The following is an 18,038-nucleotide window of genomic DNA, read 5'->3' on the forward strand; positions in this document are numbered from 1 at the left end:
CTGAAGGTAATCCTGGCAATTCATCAGGAAATACATCTGAAAAATCACATACAGTAGGGATGTCCCTTAGTGCTGGACTCCCCACTTGGGTGTCTATCACATGTGCCAAGTATGCTTCACACCCCTTTCTGATCATCCTTCAGGCTAGTGCAGCCGAAATGATGTTTGATGGCAGTAAATGCCTCTCCCCATGTATTACAACATCACCGTACAAAGGGAGACCAAAAGTGACTGTCTTCAGTCTACAGTCAATCATGGCGTGATGCTTGGCTAACCAATCCATGCCCAAGATGATATCATACTCTCTGAAGGGCATTTCAATCAAGTCTGACAGGAAAACATGTCCTTGGATCACCAAAGGACAATCTCTATAGATTCTGTTGACCCGAACCTCTTGTCCTAATGGACTAGTTACTAGCACTTCAAAACCCATTTGCACACATGGAACAGCAAGTGAACTGACTATGCTAGCACTAACATATGAATGGGTTGAACCCGGATCAAACAATACAAATACTTCTTGATCAGAGATAGAGAATTTACCGGCTACCACATCGGAAGTCTCAGCCTCTTCTCACTGTCTCATCGTGTAGACACTGGCTGACACACTTCCTTGTGCTGATTGACCAACTGTGCCTTGACTGCCTGAAGCAGTGCCTCTACCTCTGCCTCTTCCTCTGCCAACAGACTGTGAACCTCTAGAAGCAGGACTCTAAATAGATCCCTCGGTAGTAGTAGGAGCTGGACCATATCTCAGAGACGGAGCACTAGTGCAGTCTTTAGCTATATGGCCCTTGCCTCCATAGTTAAAGCAGGCTCCAGTGGCCCAATAACATTCCCCCCCATGAATCTTGCCACAAGTCTCACAGAGGCGAGCAGAATGTGAACCCTCGCTGATCGGCCGACTGCACCTAGGGGGTCTCTGTCCGGAAAATCTGCCCCTACCAAATCTTCCACCTCGACCCCTGCTGGGTCCACTAAATTTCTTCTTTTTCCCAGAAGTACCACCAGAACTTGGTTCAACTGATTTTTCCCCTTTGTCTTTCTCTGATTTCTCAGCTTTCTCTGATTTTTCTTTCACTGGGGTTGCTTCTGATTCTATTCTTTCCAACTCAAGTGCTTGAGACATGAGCTCTGAGAAGTTGCTGTGCCTGAATCCCACAACTTGCATCCTCAAACTGGGCTTCAAACCAGTCTCAAATCTCTTGCATCTTGCCTTGCTAGTAGAAAGGAGACTCCCAGTATAATGACATAAGCGGGAGAACTCCCTCTCATACTCTACCATCGATCGGTTCCCTTATTTCAAACTAAAAAATTCTTGCAATTTCTGATCAACATATGCGTCTGGGATGTATTTCTGTCTGAACTCTCTGATGAAGTCATCCCAGGTCAGCACTGGTGGTTCAGCCAAGCTGTGGGGGATGGTCTTCTACCAATCATACGCATCCCCTTGTAGTAGAGACACAGAATATTCAAACTTCAGTTCATCTTGGCAGTGCAGCTTCTTAAATACTCTGTCCATTTTTTCAAGCCATTGCTCTGCCTCTAAAGGGTCCATCAGACTTTTAAATTCGCAACCCCATACTTGATAATTTATCATACCGTCTGGCCGAGGCGTGGTTGTGCTACAGTGTGCGGGTGGAGCTTGAGCAGCATACCTGACCATTTGTTGAAACATCGCAGCCATCTGCTGTGCGAACTGTATAGGAAACTGCGGCATTTGCGGGGTTGGTGCTATTGATCCACTGACATTTTGCAAAGCTGGGGCTTCCCCTTGTGCCTCAACTTCAGCAGATTGCTCAACTGAGCGATCCCCTTCTTCCATTTCAGGCTGAAGTTAGGGTATCTCCTGAACAAGTAACACATGGAGATTTCCCTCCGTTAGTTTATATTTATGATGTAATGCACTGTATGTAACAAATATGGACATTGAGCAGTTGTACTTAACAAAGAAAAGACACAAATTCTCAAGTTAAAACATACTTCAAAAATTTGCTCTGATACCACTAAAACATGTCACACCTTACCTCTCTGTAAGGCATAACATGATCCCATAGAATACCTGATAAACTACCGCACTTCACCTACCGATAACTCATTAAGTACCCTACAAGGGATTTTAAAACAATTTTCTTACTTTTGTTAAGTGGTGAGCACTTACTAATAGGTATTTAAATCATTTAGTTAAAATTAAAACTAGTTAATATTTTTAGTCAATTTTATTTTTTCGCAAATTTTATAAAAATTTTGACAGAGTTCTGTCTGTATTTTGAGAAAATAGTTCTTCAAATACCTGAAATAAAAGCACTTCCAATAATTTCCTCAACAACTACTTCAATTTCACAATTAAACTCAATCAATTTCAAATTTCAAGATTTCACAATCAACATTTCTCAATTTCCAAAATTCAATAATCCTCAAAATACTAGCAATTCATCTCATTCAAATTAAGTAAAATAGTTCCACTCATATTTCATTAGAGACAAAACAATTTATATATACATCACTACAAAATTTACATCAAAGGAAATTCAAACTAAATTTTTATTACAAACTTCATACAAACTTTGTACAAGCTGCTCAAGACCCATTTTACATGTCCATACATTTATGTGCAATACATACATCAAAAGAAATATTTATAGTTAGGGTATAAATTATACCCGATGACTTCAAGCTGATAGATCCTTAATCCTCAGCAGCTTAGTCTGCTGCTCCTCTAGTCTCTATATCTGCGACAGCAATAAAAGCTATCGCTGAGTACTAGGACTCAGTGGTGCACAACATACTAAAATAATCTTTATGCAGAAATAAAATCACATTTATTCAAAATTTGAACTGAACATGCGAGTTAAACACAAAACATAATTTATGAGATTTTAATCCCAAACAATTTCATTTTGAAGTGTCAAATCACATTTCATAAAACCCACAGTTAAATCATGCCATTCGAGACAAATAGAATCTCAATAGCCAGAGGCTAAAGAGAAATCACATCACAAGGCTAGCTAGCTCAAATATATGGATATCCATTCACATCCTCTTCTACTGGCACACCTCAACACTTCTCCAGAGAAGGAATCAAAATTTGAAAATAATTACCCCCACTAGTCGTGCTAATGAGATGTTCAAATATATGGTCATGACACTGTGATTTCAAAACTTATCTTAACAATTTGCTAAACATTGTCATTTCAAATATACACAGTAACTTTCACAATTTAAATCAAAACATCATAAATAAGGTCACAATACTTTCAACAATTCAAAGCAAAAGTAAAATGCATATTTCATTCACTTAATTAATGAATTTTTAAAGCATAGTGATGTTGTGCACAAACCTCAAGCGAGTCGCCTTTTGGCCTTGACTCGGTTCCTTGGGTTCTTTCCCAGTATTCTTTCCCACTGAAACACACAATTTTACAGTGTTTCAGTACCATAATTTAACATAAATCTAAAAATAAATTTAACTTCACTTTTACCTAGCTCTAACGTGCTAAATTCGACGTTCTTGAAATTTGTGTTTCAGGTTGCTATTCATTAGACTATTCAAGTCAAATTATTGACTTTCTAAGGCTTAATAGGTATGGGAATTCCAACTTCACCCATATACCACATTTTGGTCACTAAACTTATTGGTTTTGGTCATTTTCTCAAAACTTAGGTCTTTTAGGCAAAATTGCCAATTTTCAGTTTTGGAGTCCTAAGTTGCACTGTTCCATTGGTCACATTACTGTTGGAATTTGGCAAAACTTTCTTCATAGAAAATATTCCCTAATGTCTTAAGTTTATTCTCCTTTTTGAATCACCCCAATTGGAGTTTTGTAGCTCAAGTTATGGCCATTTGAACCATGGCTACCGGATTGGATACAACCCAGAATTCTGGGAAATTTTCTGGTGCTGGCAGATTTGAGTCACCAAATTGGGGTGGCCAAATGACTTAGTTAATGGCATAATTTGGGTTTGTGTTCTTCATGAAAGTTTTAGGTCTATATCTCATCTAAGCACTGGTAAAATTTCAGGTCATTTAGACCTTCCTAGCTCAAGTTATGACCCAAACACGATTACTGTTCATGTGTACTATTCATACTGCAGATTTTCAAGTTTGGTCAGTTTGTTCACTAGGTTTTGGTCAACTTTTTAGGCATGTTTCCTAAATGAAAATTGTGTCATTTAGTGCCTATTTTCAGTCCCAATTGGTCCCATACCAATTGGACTTGTAAAATTTTATTTTTGGTCCCTCAAAGTTGACTTGGTCATGCTGCCAGCAGCATGACCACACTCCCTCCGAATTTGGCTTTAATTCAAACACTCATAACATACTTAATTAGGTCACAAATGACTATTTCTCACTTCACATTAGGTCAAAGACACCATTTACAAGTTTCTCACATTTTTTGTCTCTAAACCCTAATGTCCAAAACCCTAATTCACAATTTCCTTGCATTTAACTAATTCAAAGCATATAAACACAATCTTTCAACTCATTCAAGCATCCTAACATGTTTAACTCAATTAAACTCATGCAAAACATACCCCTACATAGGCAGGCCGAAATTCACATATAATCCTCCAAAAATTGTTTTCTTTTCCATTTTTCATAATTTCTAAGTTCACTTAAACTAAGAACACATGTATTAACTAAAATTTTAATTAAAAGAACTAACCTCACTTTGATGTTCAATCTTCAATTTTCTTCTTCTTTTCTTCTTTTTTTTCTTGATCAATCTTCTTCTCAAGTGAGGTTAACAAGGTTTAACTAAGAGGATTACACTTCTATGGCTGAATTTGTGGTTCCTTGAAGCTCAAAAATGAGCTTTCATGGAGGACTAGTGAGGGAGAGAGGGAAGAGAGAGATGGACGGCTAACTTGAAGAAGATAGACTTTTGTTTTATTTTTTTTTCTTTTCTTTTTTGTTTTTATCCTTATGGAAGACCCAAAAATCTAATTAATTAAATATATTAATTATTATTTTATGGCATCATGCATGATGTCATGCATGATGTCATCACCTTTTTAACTTTTTCATTTTCTTTTTTTTTTCTATTTATTTTTCTATTAGTTCTTTAATTTAATTCTCGATTCCGAAATTTTCTTTTCTCCGATTTTATTTGACAGTTAGGTCAGGAGTTAGCTCTTGGGGTCAATTGACCAAATTGCCCCTCGCCGGTTCATCCCGGTTTGCAAATAATTCAATATTTCTTTCGGCTCCCTGACCTAATTATTTGACTGACTTAACAGTTCTTTTTCGTGATTTTCTCTTTTCCACTGTGTTTATAATGGTCCTAAGGACCGCAGCGTCATATTTTACGGTTCGAAATTTGAGTATAAAACGACTTCGTAGTCCTTCCCAAGAAGGTCACCCATCGCTGTGGCTCGGCTCGTTTAACTTCTTATGTTCTGTTTTTCTTATTTATGCTTAACTAATTGACAATTACTAATTATTTGTGTTTATGGGTTATCTAGTTGTCTTAAGTGTGGTTCTAATCCCCTTAATTGTCCGGACCGACACCGGTCACCGGAACAGCGAAATATACCAGGCTATACAAATGGGGGTGTTACAGAAACTATGATTTGTGAGTAGTTATTTGAGATTCTAGAGATGAGTTTGTAAATATTGCTTTGTATTGTGGTTTTGAACTGATTTAGTCATTTAAATTAGATTTGTTACATTTTGATTTATTGCTTGTGAGCTTGTTGCCTTGCTTAATGAATGGGCTCTCATTAAGTTAAGCTTTAATCCTTGATAGATGGACTGAAAAGTGAATATTTGGGATAGATAATCTTGCAATAAACTTAGTTTTCTTGGTGTTAGAGATAAGCTAAGAGGATTAAGGGGACTTTCCAAAATCAATTAGAGCTTTAATTGGGTTTTTGTTAGGTTTGAAATGCCGTGAAAACAGGGTTTGATTTAATGAATACCAACTTTGAAATGCTTGAAAAAGGTTTTAAAGATTTAAGAATTGATTTTCCTCAAAATTGCAATTCTCATATGTTTGGCTAAATTAGGGATAAACTACATGCAAATAATATTAAAAATCGAATCTCTAGAATCACTTTAATTTTTATTGAATTTAGATTTAATTCCTCTCAATTTCATAATTAGCAATTTAAATTTAAATTTTGGTAATCTAGAACAATTAATTTAGTTAATTGTTTGATTTAGTTTAAATTCCTCAAATACCAATTTTAATTTTAAATTTCATTTTTAATATCTTTAAATTTTACCATTCTAATTAGCTTATCTTTTTATTTCCAATTTAAGCACAATTCCTTGTGGGAACGATATTATTTTTAAAACTATACTACTGTGACCCGTGCACTTGCGGACCCATACCAAAAAGAAAAGTGATGAGTGAATTTTTTTATATTTTTACTAATATGTGTATTTTAAATAAATAAAATTATATTATAAAATAATTTTTAGAGGGAAAAAAGAATAAAGAGAAAAACAAAAAAATTAAAATTATTTTCCCCACTTTTCCACATAATTCTACAATTCTTTTCTTTTTTTTATCCTTTTCTTTTTTACAAAATGAGGGAATTCATCTTTTACTTTATTTTTTTTTTACTTATTTTAACTTTTTCCCCTTCCGACTATTTTCCTCCTTACAAAACATGTCCAAAATCAAAATGTCATATTTAAACAAAGGAACAAAACACCAAACCAAAACATTAAGATTCAAGTAGAAGATCAAAACCTTAAACAAAATCAAAAACTGAAAAACAAAATTGGAGCGCTTGGCTTTCCATCATTAGTGGTCTTTTTCTTCCCTTTTTAGATTCCTCTTCTGATTTTTTAGTAGCCTGGGATTTGAAGCCTTCGGTTTCACGCTCGCAAGTTCGCGTTCTTTGCTCTCGGCTGTTGGTCTTCTCTATTTGTTTCTTTTACATTACCAAGATCCATGACACCAACAAGAAAATCATTTTACATAAATGACCTGGTGCTGTAACCAATTGTTGTTCTTTATATATATATTTTTTAAAATTTTATTTTAATTAAAAATAATAAATAATTTTTAAATGAAAATAATATTTTATTTATACAAAATAATATTTTATTAGGATAGGATTAATTTAAGGCTCGCCCATGAGATGGAATCTGCTCGTTCAATTTAATTTATTTTTTATTTTTTATCTAAATTTATTAAAAATTTAAATTTTAATTTAATTTAATTTAATTTAAAAATTAAAAATTAAGGATTACATTTCATGACTAAAAAAAATTAATTTCTTAATTTTGAAGTTAATTTTTTTAATTTTTTAATTTAATTTTAAATACTAAGAAGTTTAATTTTTATTTTTTTAAATTTTGAATTAAATTAAATTTAAATTGAAATTTTATATTAAATTAGAAAAAAAATTGAAAATAGAGCGAATTGGATGTATAATCCAGTTTTAAGGGGAAAAAAAAAAAAAAAAAACCAAACACTACGACCCACGTTCTCAACGGTTGGTAACCGTCGATAACTGCTCCGAAATCAGTCCAATCGACAAGCATCCTCACTTTCAAAGGTTTAATCTTTCCATACAAATGCGAGTTTCAGGTTCTTTCTCTCTCAATCAATTATGGCAATTCAAGTTCGCTTATGTAGTACTCTCATTTCCCTCCTGGGTTTCCTTTCCCTCTCCTCCCTTTCATTTGAATCATCAACCTCAGGTATCCTATGATTACCACTTGTTTCAAAATTTGTGATGAAGAAACTTGAAATCCTTTAATCTCTCGCAGATAAAGCACAAGTTCCAAATTTCGCTTTCAGTTGGTTAAATGACAACAACAAATTCCAAGCTGGGGATACAGCAGCCATAAAGATCATAGTACTGGGAGAGTTTGACAGTAAAGGAAATGTTTCACTTGATAAAAGTGCTTTCAATCCTACCCTTACAGTTAATGGGAAGAGAGGAAATAATTCTTTTGTGTCTGGGGTTTTCCTGGATACTGCAGGGGATACCAGTACCTGGAGAATTCTCTTCACTCCAATCAGGGTTGGGGTTTTTAATGTCTTTATCAATGATGACTCTTTCAAAGTATTTGATTCATCTCTCCATTTCGAAACTGTGCCAGGTCCTAATATGCAATTTTTAGCATTTAACTTCTATTTTCGCGTCTAAGGTAGAACTTGATTTATGATAAACGTTTTCCCTGGGAATGATTAGTAAGTGAAGGCAATTCGTTATTTTAATTATTTTGGCTTTACTTGCTGTTTTTTAATTAAGGAAAGCTGAATTTTTTTTGCAAGCATATGTAAAATGTAATCATGTTAAATTATTGGTGAAGTGTTATTGATTGTTTTAACACCTGTGCTATTGCTCAGTATTATAATGCTTTGCAAATCATCTCTTTGTGAAATGTTATTATTGACTGATATATATTTTTCAAGGACTTTTATATTGTCAAGTACATGTAAAGATGCATACTAACCGCAGTTGCTATTTCCGATTCAAGGTAAAATTTATCCATCTGTCTGCATAGCTTCATGGATGGGATTTTTAAACGAGTTTGAAGCTGGGGAGAGAGCTACAGTTTTTATTGCTCCTAGAGATGCATTTGGGAATAATGTTTCTTCAACTCGTGAAGAATTGCGTCCCTATAATTTTACATTGTGTGCACTTTATGCAAATGGTTCCCTTGCTAATGTGCTAAACATCACTCATATTGGCTGGAATGGGCTTGGTTTTATTAACATTGAGTTTATTGTGGCAAAAGCTGGAAACCTTCTATTGCATGTGAAAGGAGGAAATCAAACCTTGAATGGCTGTCCACTTCCATTGAAGGTGAATCCAGGTGATTGTGCTGTAGCTCCTCATTTGTTCATAACTTGTATTTAGAGGGATTAATTTTGCAAATAAGAGTTGGTTTTTCATCAATTCATTACTTACTCAGTTAGGTCTTTCTTTCTGAAGATGTTGAAATTGATGAAATCAATTGGTATATTATAAACTTACAATGCATAACTCTACATTGTCTTGAAGTCCATTCTCGTTACAATGCCATAAACAGTTGCATTATTTCTGTGAATTTTGAGGAACTCTCTTACTCTGTCTTATCAGTTTCTATATGACAAATAACAAATTTCATTGAGAAATGCATAATTTATACTGGGCAAGGGAAGGGTAAAATCTAGAAAACTCATTAGTATTTCTTTGTATCCAAATTGTGTTGCTGGTACAACTCCCAAGCCCAAGTTGAAAATGTTGCTGTTGATTCTGCTTGACGTGAACCAACATATAATCTTAAGTTTTATCTTGTTAAAAGCATGAAGTTATGTGTGTTTTTTTTTTGAACTGTCTTTTTGCAGGGCCTCTGGATGTTTCCAACTGCCTGCCAAAATGGAAGTTTGAGACAAACGCTTGGCAAATATTTTCCAAAATGGAAATTTTTATTCATCAAAAAGATCAGTATGGGAATCTTGTTTCTGGATTATACGAATTTGATGCTGATATTATTGAAAAAGATACAAATCTGTCTATACCTGTCGCAGATTTGTACTTTGAAGACATGGTACCAGGAATACAGTTATTCTCTTTCAGTCTATTGGAACCAGGAAACTTCTTGCTCACTATATCTAATTTGAACCATAATAGAAGCATCTCCGATATGCCATTTGCTTATACTGTCTTTATAGGTATGCTCAACATATCTGCTAATTATGTTATTGGAAAATCTGATGGTGCTAGTGTTGAGCTCTTGCCTTCCTCTACCCTACTCCCCTCATATCAATACTTCTTTTCCTTTTCCTTTCTAAAATACGACAAATTTTTAGTCTGCTATTTATTGATTATGGCTGTTGCCATTGGCAAGGATGCCAAATTAAGGTTTGATTACACACCATAAATAATTGTCATATTTTGTTTTGTGTTATTCCCACGCCTTCCCCCCCCCTCCCCCCAAACTCTACATCATTTGGAGTCATTTCATCTTTGATGCTTCTAGTGCTTATGTATATGTATGTTACTATTTCTTTGAAACAAATGCAAATTTACGTTTCAATTGAACAGGTTATTGTGATGGATCAGCCAGCATTGTCAACGGATCCGGTTTAAATGATTCCGTTGCTGGTGAAATTGCACAGTTTTCGGTTTATTTGATTGACATTTATCAATATCCTGCTTTTGTTGAACTAGGAAGTATTAAAGTGCAGATTGTTAGGGAGAATGATTCCTATAATGTGCAGCCAAGCATCTTTCCAATCATCCATGGTATCTGCTATTTATAATTTCTTCCCTTTTGATGAACAATTTTAGCAGAGGTTCACGAGGAGGCATGCATCTCTTGAATAGGGAATGGACCTGCTCAAGAACTCAGCTATGCTACTATCAGCCAAACAGAAATTTCTCCTGCACCATCTGATGTTCCAAGGAACATTGTAAGTTGTGTACTTATATATTTCCTTCTGGTCATTGTTGAGAATTCTGACGTTCTTTTCTTCTTCTCTTTTATTCAGTCTGCTGGACACTCGGAAGTTCTGGCCAGTGCTTTTAATGTGATTTATACTGCTGAGAAGAGTGGAATCTATGAAATATATGTATTTTGTGGAAATATTTTACTGAGTGGTCACTCATTCAGAAAGGAAGTTAGAGCAGGTATAGTAAGTCTTTTAGATTTTTGTTTTGTGTTAGCGTCATTTTTACTTTCCCTTTCTGCCTTTAGCGGTTGTGAACAAAAATGTTTCCCTTTCAATTTTTATAGTTAATAATGCTTTAGATATTAAAATGTGGGTAAGAAGCAAATTATTTGGAATGTTATTATGCTTTTCACATTTGCTTAATTAGTGTGAGAAGAAAAATAATCATAGAATAATTTTCATAACAATTTGATATTCTAAGCTAATTTGGCACTTGCACTACAATCCATGGTTTTCAAAACCGGACAAGACTGGACTGGGATATCTAGGAATCAGACCACTGACAGATCTGGTCTGGGTTTAAAAATGGGTTTCTTTCTTCCTCAGAAAAAAAAAAATGTCTTGTCTATTGGGGGTGTTGAACACTTGAACTCATGACTTGTAGAAGAATATTTTTTTTTCATCAAACCAACCTATTTCCTTAGCAATAAGGGTATGAATAATTTATCTAGTTGGTGTAAACTTGAATCATTTTTTTTTTTTATCTTTTATATTTATAATAACAATTTTTATCTATTTATTATGCTATAAAATTTTAATATATCAAAATTTATTTTTCACTAATATAAAAATTTATTATTGTGAAAATTTTTTTCTTATTTTTAATTATATATTATTATTATTATTATTATTATTATTATTAGTATTATTATTATTCAAAAAATAAAATTCCAAACATGAATTTAAATTATTTTTAAGAAAAAAGTTTATATAGAATTCAGCTAGCTTTATTTTAACAATTATTAATAAAATATATCAAACTAGTAATTGTAATAATACACTATCATTATTATTATTATTATTGTTATTATTATTATTTTTGAAGAGACTATTAATTTAATAATATATAATATATATATATATATATATATATATATATATTTTTTTTTTTTTCTGATAAATGAAACGCGAGAAGGAGTCAATAGAAAACTAGAGCTTTGGAGAAGTACTATAGAGTCAAAGGATTTTAAGTTAAGTAGAACGAAGACAGAATACATGTATTGCAAGTTCAGTGAAGGCCAAACTGGAGATAGGGAAGGAGTTAGTTTGGATGGAGTGGTACTGTCCCAAAGTAATCACTTTAAATATCTCGGTTCAGTCCTTCAAGTAGATGGGGGATGTGAGGAGAATGTTAGTCATAGGATTAAAGCCGGATGGTTGAAGTGGAGACGTGCCACGGGAGTTTTATGTGATCGCAAGATCCCCAATAATTTGAAAGGAAAATTTTACCGTACAATCATACGACCGGTCATGTTATATGGTAGTGAGTGTTGGACACTGAAAGAGTTGTATGCGTCTAAGATAAGAGTTGCAGAGATGAGAATGTTAAGGTGGATGAGTGGCCATGCTAGACTAGATAAAGTCCGTAATGAGAGTATTAGAGAAAAGTTAGGAGTGGTGCCAATTGAGAATAAGTTGAGAAAAGGGAGATTGAGGTGGTTTGGTCATGTGAAGCGTAGACATACAGAGGCTCCAATTAGACAAGTAGAGCACATTAGGTTAGAGGACAGAAAGAAAAAAAAGGGGTGGACCTAAATTGACTTGGAGGAGAGTAGTACAATATGACCTAGAAACATTATACATTTCTGAGGATTTAATCCAAAATCGTTTAGAGTGGAGAAAGCGAATTCATATAGCCGACCCCAAATTTTTAGGATAAAGGCTTAGTTGAGTTGAGTTGAGTTGAGTATATATATATATATATATATATATATATATATATATTTTAAATTTATACCGATTAGACTCTGTTCAACCTTAAACTCTTAGCACTTTTGCCTTTACCAGTTCAATAATCAGGTTTGAAAACCTTAATACAATCATAGCATACATTTGGGTTCATGTAGGCAAACCCTGCAATTTATGAATAAAAAATATCCACGTTTGATTTTAAAGTGTAGGTTAAAGTGCACTCGTGTCTTTGTAACTTAAAATACCTCATGAATAATTGAACAATGTAAAATTTAGTGACTTATTTTATTTTATTTTATTTTATGAAAACAAAAGGCGTGTAGTTGAACTTCAAGACAATAAATCCTTAGTTTTTATTTCAATGTTTCATTTTACACTTGTGGTTGTTATTCATTGGTGTAGTTGGCTTTTTTCCTTCATGTTTTATTTTTTATTGCTTGATCTATAATGGTGGCAATCTCAAATAATTGCATACTATAAGTTTCTCCTTGATATGTAACTAAAGTTTTTCTCACTTTTCGTAGGTGAGGTTAATGTATCTCTTTCAAAAGTTGTGAAATTTGCTCCCAAGGTGCCAAAGCTTATTGAGAATGAAATATGGGTCCAATTGATGGACACATTTTCTAATCCTGTCCTGTCCCAACAGTCACTGCTGAAACTAGAGATTGCTTCAGTCAACAGGTCTGGTTTTTCGACTGGGATGTTTGTAGATAATGATGATGGGTCATATACTTGTCAATATATGGCTAGAGATGTTGGAACCTATGAGATGTGTGTTTCATTTGATGGCATACGTTTCTCACCATGCCCTTTTGGGGTCAATGTGTATGGTGGTAAGTTATAACAGCATCAATACATTGTAATCTCTCTTCACTATAAACTATCATTAATGTATATACTTTAGGATTTGGTGGTGTCTTTGGTATAGCAAGATGAACTTGATTTGTCCTCTTAGTATGTGATTTGAAGATGTTTAAACTTTGTTTAAGGTTTATAGGAAACTATCGTTGGAATTCTATGAAAAATGACAAAGCACTATATATTCATCGGTTTCTAATTGGTAGAAATGCCTGATTTGATTTGTTTTTAAAGCCATGAGATAGTACGTTATCTCAAGTAGGGAGGCCAAAAGGCTTGTGCTAGGTGCAAATTAAGGTGATCAACTCTTTTTTGAAATTTTTATTCAACAAAATATGATAATTATCATGTGTAGCATTGATTTTTGAGTGCAGCAGCAGCTTTGGTAAAAGGAAATTTAATAAGAGTATGGATTTATAAGGATGATATATGCAAGAAACATAATTTTGAGGCAACATATGTTTTCTTACTTGGGCAATTTAAAGAACCCTCTTGATATACATTTTTGTTGGAGATATAACCTATTCCATTTAAAAATAGACTAAAGTTGTTTTATTTGACATCTCTGTTAGAGGTTGGTCAATGGAACAATAACACAGAGACTCAAATTTAAGTGAATTTAGAAATTATAACCTATATAATGCATGTTGACAAAAAAAAAAAAGAAAAAAAAAGGAGCAAGGTGTAGATTATGTAAACACAGGAGATTTTGGTAATTTTCCACACTTTTAACTGTATACATACTATTATTCTTTTTCCCTCTTTCCAACTGCATGTAAGAAGATCTCCATTCAGTAAAGGCTATTTAGTGGGATAAAATTATGAGATCAGTGATTTATCTGTTTGAACATAAAAGATAAAATTCATGAACATAGTTATCTGAATGGGGGACAATGAGACATTTCAGCACTTTCTGCATGGAAGTGATGTATTTGTGATTGCCATGGTGGACATACCAGAATTTTTTTTTTTTACCATTTCTACATGATGGGCTCTCTAAATTGTAATTTGTTTTCCATTAGATGGATAAAATTTGATATTTTTCTAAGATAGCTGGTTTCAATGTTTTCCAGGTGAATATTTTCCTAAAGCTTATGATGATAAAATTTCTGTGTGGGAGGATGAGTCTATTGCTTTTGATGTTTTAGCAAATGATTACTTTGCTGGACACAATGCAAGCATTGTTGAATTTTTGAAAGTAAGACAATTATTGTAGTTTTTTTATAATGTCTTTTCTTTTCTTGCAAATAGTAGGATCACATTATTTTCATGTTCCTAATGTTATTCCATCTGCAACTGCAATTATTTTTACATGGTTAGCTATTATGACATTTGTCAGTTTGCATTTGAGATTATGCTTATATTGCTGATTTATTTCTTGGAAGAGCTTGCTTGGAAAATTGACATACTGTTTTGCATTGTAATTTGTCAGCCAGATTATGGTTCACTTTTACAGGATGGACATTTCTTTAGATATACCCCCTATCAAAATTATTATGGGAGTGACTCTTTTATGTATACAATATCGGATGTAAATGGCAATCTTGCTTCTGCTGCTGTAAACATTTCTGTTCTTAATATCCCACCCCAGTTTATTTCATCTCCAAGTCAACTGCAAGCAACTGAGGACATGATAAGCCCCAGATATGGGTACATCACCATTTCTCATTAAACTTTATTTTTGTTGTTAGTAATTTGAAATTTTATATTGGCTGATGTTTTACTGGATTTATGCTCTTCTGATGTTATGATTCTTGTGCATTGCAGTGGTTTCTCAGGGTTTGAGATTAGGTCTTCTGATCCAATGGAGAACATTTCTGTCACTCTTAGAGCAGACTCTGGAACTCTGTTTTTGTCTCCTATGCTGATGCAATTTTGGCATCCAATTTGGGGGGAATTTTCTGTCAAGAAAGAAGATGATGAAGCAAAGAGTTTGACATTAGAGGGGTCTGTAGATTTGATGAATCTAGCACTTCAGTCAATTCAATACCTCGGGTACTATCTACTTATCCTATTGTTTAGATTCGTGAAGTCATTGGACCAGTAGTCCAATGAGTGCCTGTCTGATAATGCCATATGAGGGAGTCGAGCACCTTCTTCCCCTTACTGAACTTAAAAAAAAGTTTTTCTCCATGATACAGTCAATGATTTTTGCTTATGTTCCTTTTTTAAAGTGACAGGGAAGTTTCATGAATCTACAATCTCATAAGAAAATGACCATCATCTCAATGTAGAAAGGATTTACATGGGATAAAATGGAAGGATAAAGCAGTTAAATATTAGTTAAGTTTGGAAATTTGATTATCTGTGGTTTATTGAACAGTTTTGCGATACATGGACTGTCTACTAAAGGATTTTAATATTAGTAGTAATACTTTGGAACCTAATGCCCATCTAATGTTAAGAAAAGTAAGAAAAAAACAGATGAATTATTTCAATTAAAAGGAAATAATAGGAATAGGAAAGGAGGTAGAGAAGTAGTTGTATTCACATTTTATAGCTTTTAAATTTTGTTTGCAGGATAATAGAGCGGCACCAATGTTCCTTGATGTTTTTGTGGCATAAATCTCTCTCAACTTTATATATTCATGGTCTGGTCTTTAGTATGTGCCATTTAACTTTTTTCCCCACCTTAATCAGAAATGATAATTTCAGTGGTGATGATACTGTTCGTGTTTCTGCCGGCAACAAGAATGGGATAACTGATTTAGCAGTTCCAGCTTTTGTGGAGCCTATCAATGATCCTCCATTTATTAACGTTCCCAAATTTATCACATTGAAGGGCAATGAGGATGAGTCACTGATCTTTAACAAAGCTAGAGACAAGTTTGAGTTTTGTGTTGGAGATCCAGATCTTCTTAACTTCCCTGGTATAAATATGGATGTTTTCTTTAAACATTGGAATTGATCGTACATGAAAAATTTTATACTAAATCTAAAGAGAATTGTACTTCTTTGAAAGTTAAATTTGCTAATTTGAAGTTTAAGTCGCTTTATCCATAAATGATAAATTTCAAATCGAGTGAATTGCATTAGTATCTGAATAGGAAGTTCTACTGACAACTTAATGGTAGAATTTTCCATTCTTAATGGTAATCAAACTAGCTAGATGGAAATTAAGAAAAATCTACTCTTTTTTTTTTTAAGGGAAAGTGGCGGACTTTTTAGGTCTTAAAATTAAGATAGACTTGTTAGAAATGTCTTTTGGGTAGTTTATTTTCTGCTTGTTGGTATGTTTCAGGCAAAGAGTCTCGCTTTATAGTCGCATTTTCTGTTGAAGTTGATGATGGATTTTTGGTAACCAGCCTACCAGCTGAACTTATAGATACAACTGAGCTGAGGCTAATGAATAGCTATCAATGGCAACCTCTTCAGACATATGTTACTATCTCAAAGCGTTTTATGGTCAAAGCTAAAGGAATCAGATTTCAGGGGACAATTATTGATTGCAACGTTGTCATGCAACAACTATCATATCATGTGAGCATGCTCATTTATTGGAAGTTTTAGAAGAAATATAAATTCCAGGCTAGTGTATCTGGTTTAAAAGTGTGAGAAGATACACTTTGCTTTTATTATTTTTTTTAATATACAGCTTAAATTAAGCATCCATTTGTTAATAGACTTGATTTTCTTTTCTTATGTTTCTTTTTGGAGGATAGGGTGGAGAAAATGGTGCTGTTTTGACGCTGAAATTAAATGATATGGGACATTATGGTTGTTATTCAGATTGTGCTGACAATATTTCAATGCCTTTACATGTCAAGGCTTCTGTAAATCTTATCCGAAAAAGGCCAATGAGTTCATTGGCAGTTCATAGTAAGTGACAATGTTAAAAATTTTCTTCCAGAACTTGCTTTATTTTATTTGAGATTACTTTTTTATTATTTTTAATTCTATTAGATGTTAGAAACTTGCCTTATTTTTATGAATTATCGAGTCAAACTGCGTCTGTTTGAAGTAATAACTTGTTATGAGCACTGCATTACTGAATATTGCAAAGTGAAGGACATAAATTTTTTTGTATTTAGTAAACTCAGATTAATTTCATTCTGTGGGTGCAGCCCTTGGATCAGCTGTCATTATTGAATTTCTTATGGTTCTCTCTTTTGGAGTTGTACTTCTATTCTTCACATGCAAATGTGCAATTCTTCTTGTGAATGAAAGAAGCAACTGCAAATTCCAAAACTCTAAACAGTCTGGTTTGCGAAATTTTCAAAAGGAATCTGTAAGTAGGCATTGGGATTTGGTTTTCACATGTATTTTGAGGCATTTTAACATTAGCTAGCTCATTCTTACTTTTGTTGATGATGTCCTCCAGCTGAACTAGTACATTTTTCCCATAATACTGTTACACATAATTTTTGGATGTTACTTAGAGCACAAGTTTTAATGTTGCTTGAATTATCTTACGCAGTCAAGGGTTGATTTATCTGAGAAAACAACTGAATTCACTGGTGGTTGTTCTCGACTTCTCTCACTCTTCCATCGACCTTCGAACTTTCGACAGCGGTGACTAGCTAATGACAGGACATTTTGGAAATGGATTCATAGCTAGGGTAGAGAAACGAGTTTGAGCTTTTCTTACACATTTTGGCTTCACTAACAAACATTTTTTTGCGAATATGCAGCTCTTGCCGTCACTTTGGAGTCAGAGAATCTGGCCTGGATGTACATAGCCCCTCTCAATCTACTAGTGGTCACCGTCTAAAAAACTCTGCCTAGTTTTATGCCACTTGCTATTGAGAAGGTTTCATAAACAAGAAGTTGATCTATTGTGTGAAATTATAAACCATGCGATGTAGACATTCGAGGAATTGAGAAGACATTAGATTGTTTTACTACTGTTATTGAAACATATGT

General features: G+C 33.7%; 1 protein-coding gene across 1 annotated transcript; it reads left to right on the top strand.

Annotated features, from left to right (window-relative positions):
* The first annotated feature begins 7,531 nt into the window (after positions 1 to 7,531).
* LOC131179137 (protein GAMETE EXPRESSED 2-like) lies at positions 7,532 to 18,025 on the top strand. Its single transcript, XM_058145096.1, is given in 18 exon segments — positions 7,532 to 7,660; positions 7,730 to 8,065; positions 8,447 to 8,785; positions 9,300 to 9,626; positions 10,000 to 10,200; positions 10,282 to 10,367; positions 10,446 to 10,584; positions 12,842 to 13,150; positions 14,249 to 14,373; positions 14,608 to 14,825; positions 14,943 to 15,170; positions 15,816 to 16,045; positions 16,417 to 16,655; positions 16,838 to 16,994; positions 17,240 to 17,403; positions 17,593 to 17,687; positions 17,807 to 17,891; positions 17,893 to 18,025. Coding segments are annotated over 18 exon segments (3,411 nt in total). The 5' UTR covers positions 7,532 to 7,569; the 3' UTR covers positions 17,935 to 18,025.
* The last annotated feature ends 13 nt before the right edge of the window (positions 18,026 to 18,038 follow it).

This window comes from Hevea brasiliensis, chromosome 1 (assembly GCF_030052815.1).
Source record: "Hevea brasiliensis isolate MT/VB/25A 57/8 chromosome 1, ASM3005281v1, whole genome shotgun sequence".
Taxonomy (NCBI): domain Eukaryota; kingdom Viridiplantae; phylum Streptophyta; class Magnoliopsida; order Malpighiales; family Euphorbiaceae; genus Hevea; species Hevea brasiliensis.